Here is a 14,195-nt window from a genome sequence, read left to right as displayed (position 1 = left end):
ACACTGGGCACCCCAACTTTAAAGACTTGTACCTGAGAGGTGAACCCCAAAACATCTAACTTAGAAAGCCAATGGAGCTTGTGTCCATGAGACCCACAAGGCTATAGCAAACTGAGAAACAATTCTTTAAGGGCTCATGCACACTCACCCATCCCAGAGCCCAGCACAGAGACAGTCAACTGAAAAGCACCCAGACTTTCTGTGAAAGACACTTATTTGCTTATCTTATCTTCAGCCAGAGGAGCAGGTATCTAATTTAACACACAGTAATCATTTCCAGAGATCTCAGATGGTGGGCACTATCAAAGCACTCTTGCTTTGCCATGCTCCAGGTAACCAGTATCTCCCCCAAAAGCATCTGTGCATACTTTTGGTACTCCGGTTTTTGCAGCTGCCACCAGGGGACACTCCCTGTTCGCTTGACTCTGGTGGCCAATGAGGCTTATGTTCATGAGTTTCACAGAACTGTAACAAACAGAAAAACAGTTCTAAAGTGGTTAACTCCCCACCCCCACAGGGCACAGTACACTAAGTTCCCTACATACGAACATTCAAGTTGAGAACTTTCAAAGATTTGAACATGCGTTCTCATGTCCAATCATGTAAGTTAGTTCACATGTCTGGCATACATTGTCATGTGTGGGCATCCTCTACAAGTGGTTGTGCTTTTGTGTATTTTACTATACAGTACTGTACACAATACAGTAGTACAGGATCTTTATTTCAAGCCCAGGATGTCCAGAAGCAAGTGTAAAAGCAGCAGTGATGTAGCTGGTACTGCTAAGAAGCGCCAAGCGATAACAATGGAAACAAAAGTGAAAATAATTGAGAGTGGAGCGAGGCAAAAAAATTGTAGACGTCACTCATTCTTATAACCCGAATGGTTCAACCATTGGCACAATTCTAAAGAACAACGACAAGATTGTGGAACATCCACTGTGCCAATGATGTCAACAATATCGAAGAAGCGTGGAAAAGTGATGGAGGAGATGGAGAAACTTCTCAGTGTGTGGACGCAGGATCAGCATCAGCGCTGAGTCTCGTTAAGCTTAATGCTGATTCAAAAGAAATGTAAAAGCCTTTATGAAGACTTGAAGAAGAAACATGGCAAAGAACCAGAGGGAACATCTTTTAATGCCAGCCATGGCTGTTTTCATCAGTTCAAGTCTAGAGCCAACTTTCACAACGTAAAAGTAAGTGGTGAGGCAGCGGGTGCAGATACGGTAGCTGCCCAGGAATTTCCTGAAATGCTTTGAGAAATTACTGATGAAGGTACATATTTACCCAAGCAGGTTTTTAATGTGGATGAGACAGGACTGTACTGGAAGAGGATGCCAGACCGAAATTACACCAGTAAGGAGGAAAAGTTGATGCCAGATTATATTGCAACAAAGGATAGGCTAACTCTGTTGTTTGGTGGCAATGCTTCCAGCGATACGAAGCTGAAGCCTCTCTTAGTTTATCATTCAGAGAACCCAAGAGCCCTTAAAAATATAGCCAAGGGCTCTCTTCCTGTTGTATGGAAGAGTAACCCCAAAGTCTAGGTTACACAGGCCATTTTCCAGGATTGGTTTTTCCACCACTTTATCCCGGAGGTAGAGAAATATTGCTTGGAGAAGGATGTCCCATTCAACATTCTTCTGTTGCTCGACAATGCTCCAGGCCACCCCCCATTCATGGGTGACTTTCATCCCAAAGTCAAAGTAGTGCATCTGCCACCAAATACTACGTCACTCATCCAATCTGTGGACCAGGGAGTTACAGCAACTTTCAAGAAACATTATCTACGTCACACTTTTTGTCAGGCAGTAAAGGTGCGTGATCAATCAGGAACAACCTTGTGACAATTTTGAAAGGACTATACATCTACAAGGCCATAAAAAATACTGACTTTGCTTGGCATGAGGTTACGGCCGTCACCATGAACGGGGTTTGGAAGAACGTTTGCCTACAGTTTGTTCATGGTTTTCATGGATTTGAGAAGGTGGATGAGGAGTCCAAAGAGGTCTTCAGAAACTTAGTGACCCTCAGTGAGAAGCTGGAGCTAGATCTGCGAGAGGACAACTTCACTGAACTCCTTGCTGTGCAACACAAGGAGCTTACTAATGAAGACCTGATGGAACTGGAGGCCCAGAGGAAGGACAAAGAGAGACAAAAGGAATAAAGAAATAACTAAAGAACCTAAGAGATTCACAACGCAGGAAATGGCAGAGGGATTTTCTTTATTTGAGGAGGCACTGTTAGTTTTTGAGGCACAGGACCCAAATGTAGAATGGTACACAAAGGTTGCAGCAGCTGTTCGGAATGCAATCCAGTGCTACTGTGTTATCTATGATGAGAAAAAAAAGAGCTACTACCCAGACATCACTGAACTGTTCTTTCAGGAGGGTAGATAGACTTGAATCCAGCAAGGAACCAGAACCTGTGCCATTAATGGCAAGCATGAGTGAAACTGCAGCTTGCCCTCCATCTCCTGTTGCTGATGATCCTTCAGCTCTACCATCTCCCACCTCCTCTCCCTCCTTCAGTCAGTAACTCTTCTTGCCTGTTCACTCAATGCCAGCCCCTGTATGCCAGTTGTTGTACTGTACTACTGTATTTTTCAAGGTACTGTAGTGTAAGATTTAAAATGTTTTCTTTATTTTTTGTGTTTGTTTTTTATGTATTATTTGTGTGAAAAGTATTATAAATCTATTACAGTACAGTACTATGTAGCCAATTGTGTTAGTTGGATACCTAGGCTAAGTTTGGTGGACTTACGAACAAATTGAACTGATGAATGTGCTCTCGGAACAGAACTTGTTCGTACGTAGGGGACTTACTGTACAGAGAAAACAGACTGAAATGCACCTCCAGGCTTTCTGTGAGAGGCCTATTAGCTTATATTCATAGCTAGGCCTAAATGGAAGGTCACTAATTAAATACACATATTAGGGGCCAATTACAATCCTTTCCAATTATAAAACCTCAGAAAAAGACCTTAATAAAATGGAAACCAGTGATTTACCTGATAAAGTGTTCAAAATAAGCCACAAAGATGCTCACTGAGCTCAGAGGAAGAATGATGAACAAAGTGAGAATTTCAACAAAGGAACAGAAAATATAAGAAAGTACCAAACAGAAATCATAGAGCTGAAGAATACAATAACTGAAATGAAAAATACAACAGAGCAGTTCAACAGCAGACTAGAAGAAGTGGAAGAAAGTATCAGTGAACTTGAAGACAGGGCAATGGAACTCATCCAATCAGAGCAGCACAAAGGAAAAAAAAAAAGAATAAAGAAGAGTGAAGATAGTTTAAGGGACTTAAGGGACAACATCAAACAGACCAATATTTGTATTATAGGTGTCCCAGAAGGAGAAGAGAAAGGGGCGGAAAACTTATTTGAAGAAACAGTGGCTGAAAACTTCCCTAATCCAGGGAAGAAAACAGACATCCAGATCCAGGAAGCCCAGAGAATTCAAAAAAAGATGAATCAAAAGAGACCCACACCAAGACACATGAAAATTAAAGAGTCAAGACAAGCAGGGAACCTTAAAAGCAGCAAGAGAAAAGCAACGTGTTACATACAAGGGATTTCCCTCCCACCCCAAGACTTATCAGCAGATATTTCAGCAGAAACTTTGCAGGCGGGAAGGGAGTTAGGCACAATATATTTAAAGTTCTGAAAGGAAAAACTGCCAACTAAGAACACTCTACCTGGTAAAGTTGTCCTTCAGAATTGAAGGAGAGATTAACAGTTTTCCAGACAAGTAAAACAAGAAGTTTATCATCACTAGAATGGTCTTACAAGAAACCTTAAAGGGACTTCCTTAATTAAAAATGAAAGGGTGCTGATTAGTAACAGGAAAACATATGAAAGTACAAATCTCACCAGTAAAGGTAAATACATATGAAAATTGGGAAAATCTAATGTTGTAAAGGTGGTGAGTTAATTGACTATAAAGCTAGTAGTAAAAATAATTTGTTAACAGACACACAAAATAAAAAGAAATAAACTGCAACATCAAAAACATAAAATGTGGGGAGAGGGGAGAAGTAAAAACATACAGCTTTAGAATGCGTTCAAATTTAAGTTGCTATCAACTTAAAGTAGACTGTTAAAACTCTAAGATGTTTTATGTAAGCCTCATGGTAACCACAAAGCAAAAACCTATAGGAGGGGCTTCCCTGGTGGCACAGTGGTTAAGAATCTGCCTGCCAATGCATGGGACACGGGTTCAAGCCCTGGTCTGGGAAGATCCCACATGCCGCAGAGCAACTAAGCCCGTGTGCCACAACTACTGAGCCTGCGCTCTAGAGCCTGCGAGCCACAACTACTGAGCCCGCGTGCCACAACTACTGAAGCCCGCATGCCTAGAGCCCATGCTCTATAACAAGAAAGCCACCGCAATAAGAAGCCTGTGTACCGCAACGAAGAGTAGCCCCCACTCGCCACAACTAGAAAAAGCCCGTGCACAGCAACAAAGACTCGACACAATCAAAAATAAATAAAAGAAAATAAATAAATTAAAAAAAAAACAACTATAGGAGATATGCCAAAGAGAAAGAGAAAAGAATAAGCATTCCACTTCAGAAAATAAACAAATCACAAAGGAAGAGAACAAAAGAAGAAGAAAGGAACAAAAGAATTACAAAACAACCAAAAAACAATTAACAAAATGGCAATAGTAAATCCATACCTATCAGTAATTACTTTAAATGTAAATGGACCAAATTCTCCAATCAAAAGACACAGAGTGGTTGAATGGATTAAAAAAAAAAAGAAAAAAACAGACTCAACTATATGCTGCCTACAACAGACACAATTCAGCTTTAAGGACACACAAAGACTGAAAATGAAGAATGAAGGGATGGAAAAAATATTACATGCAAATGGAAACCAAAAGGAAGTTGGGGTAGCTGTGTCAAACAAAACATACATTAAGACAAAGACTGTAATAAGAAACAAAGAATGTCATTATATGACGATATAACGTTTGTAAACATGCATCCAACATAGAAGGACCTAAATATATAAAGCAATTATCAACAGACCTAACAACAGAAATAGATGGCAATATAATAACAGTACGGGACTTCAATACCCCACTTTCATCAACCCCATTTTTTCATCTGGATAGATCATCCAGAAAGAAAATCAATAAGGAAACACTGGCCTCAAACAACATGTTTAACCAGATGGACTTAATGGGCATATATAGAACATTCCATCCCAAAGCAACAGAATATACAAGCATACGTGAAACATTCTCCAGGACAGATCATAATGTTAGGTCACAAAATAAGTCTTAATAAATTTAAGAAGATTAAAATCATATCAAGCATTTTTTCTAACCACAGTGGTATGAAACTAGAAATCAATTACAAGAAGAAAATTCACATATATATGAAGATTAAACAACATGCTACTGTACAACCAATGCTTCAAAGAAGAAATGAAGAGAAATTTTTTTAAAAACACCTTGAAAAAACTGAAAATGGCAATACAGCATACCAAAATCTGTAGGATATAGCAAAAGCAGTTCTAAGAGGGAAGTTCATAGTGATAAATGCCTATGTTAACAAACATGAAAGATTTCAATTCAACAACTCACTTTACATCTCAAGGAGCTGGAAAAAAAAAAAAGAAAAAGAAAAACAAACAAAACCCAAAACTAGCAGAAGGAAGGAAATAACTAAAATCAGAGGGGGAACAAATGAAATAGAGACTAAAAAGACAAGAGAAATGATCAATAAAACGAAGACGTGCGTTTTTTGCTTTTGTTTTTTTTAAGGTACACAAAATAGACAAACATTTAGATAGATTCACCAAGTAAAAAAGAGAAGACTCAAATAAATAAAATTATAAATGAAAGAGGAGACAGCACAACCAATACCACAGAAGTACAAAGGACCATAAGAGTCTACTATGAACAATCATACACTGACAAATTGAACCACCTAGAAGAAATGGATAAATTCCTACTAACATACAACCTACCAAGACTGTATCATGAAGAAATAGAAAATCTGAACAGACCAATTACCAATTAAGGCAATTGAATCAGTAATCAAAAGCCTCCCAACAAAGAATGGCCTAGGACTAGATGGATTCACTGGTGAATTCTATCAAACATTTAAGGAATGAATACCAATGCTTCTCAAACTCTTTCAAAAATAGAAGAGGAAAAACTTCCAAACTAATTTTATGAGGCTAGCATTAACCTAATACCAAAGTCAGAAAAGAACATTACAAGAAAAAAAAGTACAGGCCAATATCCCTGATGAACATAGATGCAAAAATCTTCAACAGAATTAGCAAATGAAATTCAATAATACATTAAAAGAACCATAAGCCAAGATCAAGTGGGATTTATTTTAGGGATGCAAGGATGGTTCAACATCTGCAAATCAATCTGATTCACCACATTAACAAAATGAATGCCAAAAATCATATGATCATCTCAATAGATGCAGAAAAAGCATTTGTCAAAATTCAATATCTATTTACGATAAAATTCTGAACAAAGTGGGTATAGAGGGAATGTACCTCAACATAATAAAGGCCATAAATGACAAACCCATGGCTAACATCACAGTCAATGGTGAAAAGTTGAAAGCTTCTCCTCTAAGATGAGAAACAAGACAAGGATACCCTCTCTTGCCACTTTTATTCAGTATAGTATTGGAAGTCCTAGCCAGAGCAATTAGGCAAGAAAAAAAAAAAAGGTGTGGGGCATACAAATTGGAAAAGAAGTAAAATTATCAGTATATGCAGATGACATGATGGCATACACAGAAAACCCTAAAAACTCCGCAAAAAAACTGTTAGAAATAATATATGAATTAAGTAAAGTTGCAGCATATAAAATCAATATACAAAAAATGTTGTTTTTATATACTAATAACAAACTATCAAAAATAGAAGTTAAGAAAATAATCCCATTTACAGTTATACCAAAAAGAATAAAGCACCTAGGAATAAATTTAACCAAGGAGGTGAAAGACCTGTACACTGAAAACTAAAAGACACTGATGAAAGAAATTGAAGAGGACATAATGGAAAGATATTCCATGCTCATGGTTTAGAGGAATTAATATTGTTAAAAGGCCCATACTACGCAAAGCAATCTGCAGGTTCAGTACAATCCCTATAAAATTTCCAATGGTGTTTTTCACAGAAATAAAACAATCCTAAAATTTGTATGGAATTACAAAAGACCCCAAATAGCCAAAGCAATCCAGAGAAAAAAAGAGCAAAGCTGGAGGCATCATGCTGGTTTCAAACTAAATTATAAACCTATAGTGATCAAAACAGTATGGTATTCACATAAAAAAAAGACACATAGATCAATGCAACAGAACAGAGAGGCCAGAAATAACCCCACGCCTATGTTGTCAGTAATTATTGACAAAGGAGTCAAGAATATATAATGGGGAAAGGACAGTCTTTTTGGTGTTGGGAAAACTGGACAGCCACATGCAAAAGAATGAAACTGGACCACTACCTTATACTCCATACACAAAAATTAACTCAAAATGGATTAAAGACTTCATTGTAAGACCTGAAACCATAAAACTCCTAGAAGGAAACATAGGGGTAAGCTCCACGACACTGGTCTTAGCAATGACTTTGAATTTGACACCAAAAACAACGGCAACAAAAGCAAAAACAAACAAATGGGACTTCATCAAACTGAAATGTTTCTGCACAGCAAAGGAAACAATGAACAAAATGAAAAGGCAACCTACCGAAAGGGAAAAAAATATTTGCAAATCATATATCTGATAAGGGGTTAGTATCTAAAATATATTAAGAACTCATATAACTCAACAGCAAAAAAACAAACATCCAATTAAAAAAATGAGTAGAGGATCTGAAGAAACATTTTTCCAAAGAAGACATACAGAGAGCCAAGAGGTACATGAAAAGGTACTCAACATCACTAATCACCAGGGAAATGCAAATCAGAACCATAATGAAATCTCACCTCACACCTGTTAGAATGGCCATTATCAAAAAGACAAGATATAACCAGTGCTGGAGAGGATTTGAGAAAAGGGCACTCTTGTGCACCATCGTTGGTAATGTAAATTGGTGCAACCACTATGGAAAACAGTACGGTGGTTCTTCCAAAAATTGAAAATAGAACGTCAATATGATCCACCGATTCCACTTCTGGGTATTTATCCAAAGGAAACAAAAACACTAACTTGAAAAAATATATGCACCCCATGTTGCACTGCAATATTACTTACAATGGCCAAGACATGAAAGCAATCTAAGTGTCCGTCAATGAATGAACAACAACAAAATGATACACACACACACAAAATGGAATATTATTTAACCATTGGAAAAAAAAGAATTCTTGCCATTTGCAACAACATGGACCTTGAGGGCATTAGGCTAAGTGAAATAAATGAGAGAGAAAAAGACAAATACAGTATGATCTAACTTATATGTGGAATCTAAAAAAAAAAATCCAAACTCATATACAAGAGCTTGGTGGTTGCCAGAGGCAAGGGAAGAGGGGCTGGGGGTGTGTGGAAGAGGTGGGTGAAATGGGTGAAGTTGGACAAACTTCCAGTTATAAAATAAATACATCTTGAGGATATAATGTACAGCACAGTGACTATAATTAATAATAATGTACTGCAATATTTGAAAGTTGCTGAGAGAATAAATCTTAAAAGTTCTCATCACCAGAAAAAAAATTGTAACTATGTGTGGAGATTGATATTAACTAGCCTTACTGTGGTGATCATTTCACAATATATACAAACACAAATACTGAATCATTATGTTGTACACCTGAAACTAATACATGTCAATTATCTCTCAATTTAAAAATAAATAAAATAAAATGGGCCTCAATGAGCCCTGCTTTCTGATATTCACTCCCCTGTGCAATCCCCTCCCCTTAAATGTAGACTGAACTTTCTGACTCCCTTGTAAGAAACAGAATATGCAGAAGTGAAAAGATGTTACTTCTAAGATTAGGTTATAAAAAGACTGTGGCTTCCATCTTTGATACTCACTCTCTCATGTGTTCCTTCTGACTGCATGCCTGCCATGGGGGAATCTAGCTGCTGTGTCATGAGGCAGCCCTGAGAAGAAGCCCTCCTGGTGAGTAACAAAGGCCTGCCTACAGGCACATGATGAGCTTGGAAGCAGAACTTTCCCTTTACCCTCAAGTTGAGCCTTCGCACGAGCCCTTAGCAACTGAACAGGCTGATTCAACCTTATGAGAGATCTTCAGCTAGAGGCACCCAGATAAACCTCATGTGGATTCCTAATCAACAGAAACCATGAGATAATAAACGTTTGTTGCTTTAAGACATTATGTTTTGTGATAATTTGTTATCAATAATAGATAACTAATAAACTGGTACTTGCCTAACTTTTCAGTCTTGGTTTATTTCAGTTTACTCTTCCACTCCAGGCTTCAGTCATACTTTCAGTTCCTCAAAAATGCCAACTTTTCTTACCTCAAAGCCTCATGCTACTCTCTACAGGCATATTCTTTTGTGCTCATCTTCCCTTTATCAAGTGTTTATATCACATCTCTAACTGCTTACACACTTCCCCTTTTCCCTTTAAGATCAGGTTAGGTGTAATTTTGCTTCCCTTTTCCTAACACTTAGCATTCATTACATTTACTCAATAACTACCTTTCCTTCTGTCAGATCAGTGAGAAAAGGGTTGTTTCTCACGTTCATTATACCCCCAGAGCTTAGAATAGTCTTGCTCATAGTAAGCACTCAGTACAAATTTGCTGAAAAATAAACGTTCAGAGATGAGTGTTTTGTAGTATAGACTACAAATTGAAAAAGACAGAAAAATGAAGTCTGAGTTACTCAAAAGTAGCCCCCCATCTCTGCAAACCCCTGGGGAATAAATACCTCAAACTCAACTTATTGACATCAAGCAGGGAGGAAGGTCTAGGAAACAGAAAAACAGAAATGATAAGGCTATGAAAACACATGAAAAATTGGAAATCTGGTAATAATAAATAGTTCCACCCCCCTAAAAATTCAATATACTTAGAGGGAGGAAAGAATTTTCATTATTGCCTTTGGCTTAGGGCAGAATTTTACTACCTACAAATCTCTCTAGTATCTCATGATTGTGATTTTTTCCTGTCCTTTTCTATCTTGCTTCTCTAGTTTTCAGTTTTTTAGCACAATGGCCATATGCAGCTCATGTGCTCTGTAGATACTCGGAGTATCTGGAGATACATCTTTCTAGCTGTGTGGCTTGGATACATTATTTAACCTTATTTCAATTTCCTCTTCTAAAAAAATGGATAAAATAACAGTTCTTATTTCATAGGGTGCATGGAAACATTTCAGTACACAACTAAATCAGGTAATGCTTAACACAACGCCTGGTTATAGTAAGCCTTCAATAAATGTTATTATTATCTAATAACAGTGGATCATTCCACTAAAATGAAATTTTTAACTCACCAAAGCTCTAATTTGGAAACTTGAGGCTAGTTTCATACTTAGTACTCCTCCCATCCCTCTGCTCATATCATCTAACCCATCTGGCTATAAGCTCTTCCAAGGAAAGGGATCAAGCCTTACTGTCTTTCAACCCTCCCCCACCCCACAACTCTGAACACATAGCAGGCAGTCAAAAATGTATATTTAAAATAATTTAAAATAATGAAGCACCTAGTTCAAATGATATATATCCAGTGCACACCCTCACCCTTCAATCCCCTTTCAGAGATAAACCTAGGCCAATCAGTCTAACAGAAATGCGAAAATTGGGATGACAATCTAACATCCCAACATCCTTCCTTAACGTTATGCAGATGAAACAAGAAACTCAGAAATAGTTTTTAAATCTAAATAGTGCATAAATCTCTGGTTCTGAGCTGTAGGAACTTTCAAAATCACACAGCAAACTTCTCAAAGTGCGGTAGACTGACAGCCTCAGGTGCTATTACCATATCTGGCCGTCACCGAAAGCTAACATTATCTCACAGAGGTCAAGGTCTTTCTCCCCTACAGTTCTCCTTGCATTTACACAGGAAAGACAGGCATGAGGCAGATTCTCCGGAGTGACGGGAGCGTCTGGTGGGGGGGGCTCACTCCTCCTCCTCCGACCCCAGTTTTCAGAGAGGAACTGGGCTTGCGAAAGGGAGAGGACCTGTCCGTCGCGGTCACCGGGAGAGCTCCAGGCACACCAGGCCCCGAACTCCTTCCTCAGTTCACCACATACCCTAAGGTGACGCGGGGCCACCGAGCCTGAAGAAGGAAGGGGCCGCCGGAGCCCAGCCGGTAGGGGAGAAAAGCGGGAGCCAGGACGGCGAGGGTACCTCAGCGCCGCGGAGTCGCCAAAGAACGCACTGCTCCCGGCTGCCAGCAGCACCCGTCGGGAGCCGAGGTCCCAGGGCAGCGCTACGTCCCAAAGGAAGGGAGCGCCAGAGTCGCAGGGATAGCGCCATGATCCGCGGCTCCCAAGCCTGACCCCTCACCCCTTTGCCTGCTACGAAGCGGGGCGGAGCGAAAAGCGCCCCAGTCTCTCCACAAAAAGCAGCGTCTGCCGGCTTCCGGCCCCGCTCCTCTTCCTCTCCGCAGCTTCCGGTCCATGGTTTCTGGGGGCGGGAAATACCTCGATTGGGTGGGACTTAGTGGCCTTGCTGCGCCTGCGTGGAGTGGACTGGGGCAGGGAGATAGCGCCCTTCGGGCTGCTGGCTTTTGGCCGTCCTGGGTGTCTGTTTTGGCTTTGGCTCAAGGATAGATCACCAGAACAGACTTGAAAGCGCTGAAATAGACCCAAGAATTTCCGTATGCAAGCAAATAATGATTTGTTATTTATAATTCTCTGGTGCCTTCAAAGGTGGGGAGAATCCTGGTACTGGAGGGTACTTTTAGGAAATAAACGCTTGTTAGAATTAAACTGTTTTACATAAAGAAGGGAATGGAAGAGGTTGAGAGACTGGAGGGGGAGTTTCTCGGGGAGAAGGGAGAAGCCAGAGACGGGCAAAGAATGACCAGCCCACAGTGATCCAACAAGAAAGACTAGGGAGAGGAGGCCTCTTGACAGAAGGTTGATGGCGTTGTATGCTTTGGGATGTGTCGTATAAAACCCCTGGCTTCCCCTCAGAATATTCAGTAAGGTCGGTATTGCTTTTTCACTGGACTGGAATTCTTTTGGAGGGGATGAAGAGGTTTTGAATCCTACTTCAGAGTTGATGTGGGAGAAAACACAAGCTGCAAACCTACTATATGGATTATATGAAATTTTTTTATGGGCAATAAGGGAAGACAGTTATAGTTTTTAAAAAATTAGGTTACATTTATGTAGTACTTTCAATACTATGTAGTGAATTAACAAACACTTTTATTTCATTTGATCTTCCCAACGACCTTGTGAAGTAAGTGGTATCCCAAGTTAATAAACAAGTGAACTATAGCTCAAAGAGATTTATTAACCAAGGTTACCTAGCTGGTAGGTATTGCTAGAAGACTAGAATCCATGTCTTCTAACGATAAGTCCAATGCTTCTTCTATTGATTGCTCCTTCCACCACTTCCCGTTAAATCAACCATATTTCTTTATGATTACATCAGTGATATCCCTATTTTCTTTGTTTTTAACATATATTTTAAAAGATATATAGATCCTCTTCCAAACTTTCTTTTTTTACATATTTCTACTGGTAGTTTTCTCAGTATTGCTAAATAATATGTTTATACCACTGAATGCCATCATAATCCTGAGATTGAGTTTCTGATATTTCAGCCAGAGTAAAATTTTAATTAAAATTTTCATTTTTTTTACAAAAAAAATACAAAAAACAAAAAGAAAAAAGAGAAAAAAAAAATTTTCATTTTGAAAAAAAATTTAGATCCTTAGGAAAGTTGCAGGAAATCCCATATATTCTTCACCTAGATTCATCCATTGTTAACATATTGCCACATTTTCTTTATCTTTCTTTACATATACTACATATAATATGCATATTCTATTCCTATTATTATTTTCTGTTGTTGAACCTTTTTAGAATAGATTACAGATATCATGACTCTTCATGCCCAGAAACAAAGACGTTCTCTTATTTAGTCCCAGTACAGTTACCAAATTCAGGAAGTTGAAATTGATAGAATACTATTATTTAATATACAAGTTTTGCTTATTGTCCCAATGCTGTCCTTTATAACAACCATTTTTTCCCCAACTTGTATCAAATCCTGATTATGTGTTGCATTTAATTGTCCTGTTTCTTTAGTCTATTTAAGTCTGTAATATTTCTCTCTTGGCTTCAGGCACAGTATCTTTTCTTGCCTCCCATGAGCCTCAGACTTCCCTATGTGATATTCTTTCAGGATTCCTTCCCATTTCACTACCTTAGCACTCTCCCCCTTCCCCCTACCCCACTCCACTATTCCTGACCTAGCTAATTCCTATTCATCTTTCAGCTCTCAGTCCAAATGTTACTTCCTCAGAGAAATTTTTCTTGATTCCCCTTAATATATTTTCATTTTCTTTATAGCTCTAAGCACATTTTATAATTTCATTTTTATATTTGTGATTATTTGTCAATTGAGTATATTTTAGAGGTAGAGTTGATAAGAATTAGTAATGTGTGCCTTCACTGTACTATAAACTCAATGACATGTCTGCTTTTGCCTATAACAGGGCCTGGCACAATTTCTTCATTCACTAATGAAATATATTTTGCTTATCTATAATATGCCTGGTATTCTTCTAGATGCGAATTCCTAGTGGAGTATATATTCCAGTTGGGGAAAGATAGTAAGCAAGGTAAATGATATAATAGATCATAAAAGATATAATAAATGATGATAAATGCTGAAAAAGGAAGATAAAGCAGAAAGGGGTATAGAGTGTATTTCTGCGTAGGCATTACAGTTTTAAATAGGGTGGTGGCCACAGAAGAACTCACTGAGGGGGAAGAGGGAATGAGCCATGAAAATATCTGGGGGCAGAGCATATCATGCCAAGTGAAATGAAAGTGCAAAGGCATGAATTGGGAAGGCAAGTGGCATTTTCTCTGAACATAAGTCCGCTCTAGATTGAGTGAGCAAGAAGGAGACTCTTAAGGTCTTGAGTGACCTTAAGAGATAAGGTCAGAGAGGAGATGGGGACCAAGTAATGTAGGACCTTGTAGGCAATTGTAAGGACTTTGGCTTTTTTTCTTTGTATGATCATGTGGGACACAGTCTAATTT

At 38.6% G+C, this 14,195-nt stretch overlaps 1 protein-coding gene across 3 annotated transcripts in view; it reads right to left on the bottom strand.

Annotated features, from left to right (window-relative positions):
- Positions 1-11,566, bottom strand: part of RMDN1 (regulator of microtubule dynamics 1) — a 36,480-nt gene extending 24,914 nt beyond the window's left edge. The window contains exon 1 of one of the 3 annotated variants that reach the window (XM_036830060.1): positions 11,317-11,566. In XM_036830060.1, the coding sequence (XP_036685955.1) occupies positions 11,317-11,445 (129 nt within the window). In that variant the 5' untranslated portion in view covers positions 11,446-11,566. The remainder of the gene's footprint in view (positions 1-11,316) is intronic. The other 2 variants (XM_036830062.1, XM_036830061.1) reach the window with 2 other exon arrangements.
- Positions 11,567-14,195: the final 2,629 nt, after the last annotated feature.

The sequence above is a fragment of the Balaenoptera musculus genome, chromosome 17, assembly GCF_009873245.2.
Source record: "Balaenoptera musculus isolate JJ_BM4_2016_0621 chromosome 17, mBalMus1.pri.v3, whole genome shotgun sequence".
In the NCBI taxonomy this organism is placed as follows: Eukaryota; Metazoa; Chordata; class Mammalia; order Artiodactyla; family Balaenopteridae; genus Balaenoptera; species Balaenoptera musculus.
Note: the sequence above shows the minus strand (reverse complement) of the source record. Positions and strands in the feature narration are given on the sequence as shown.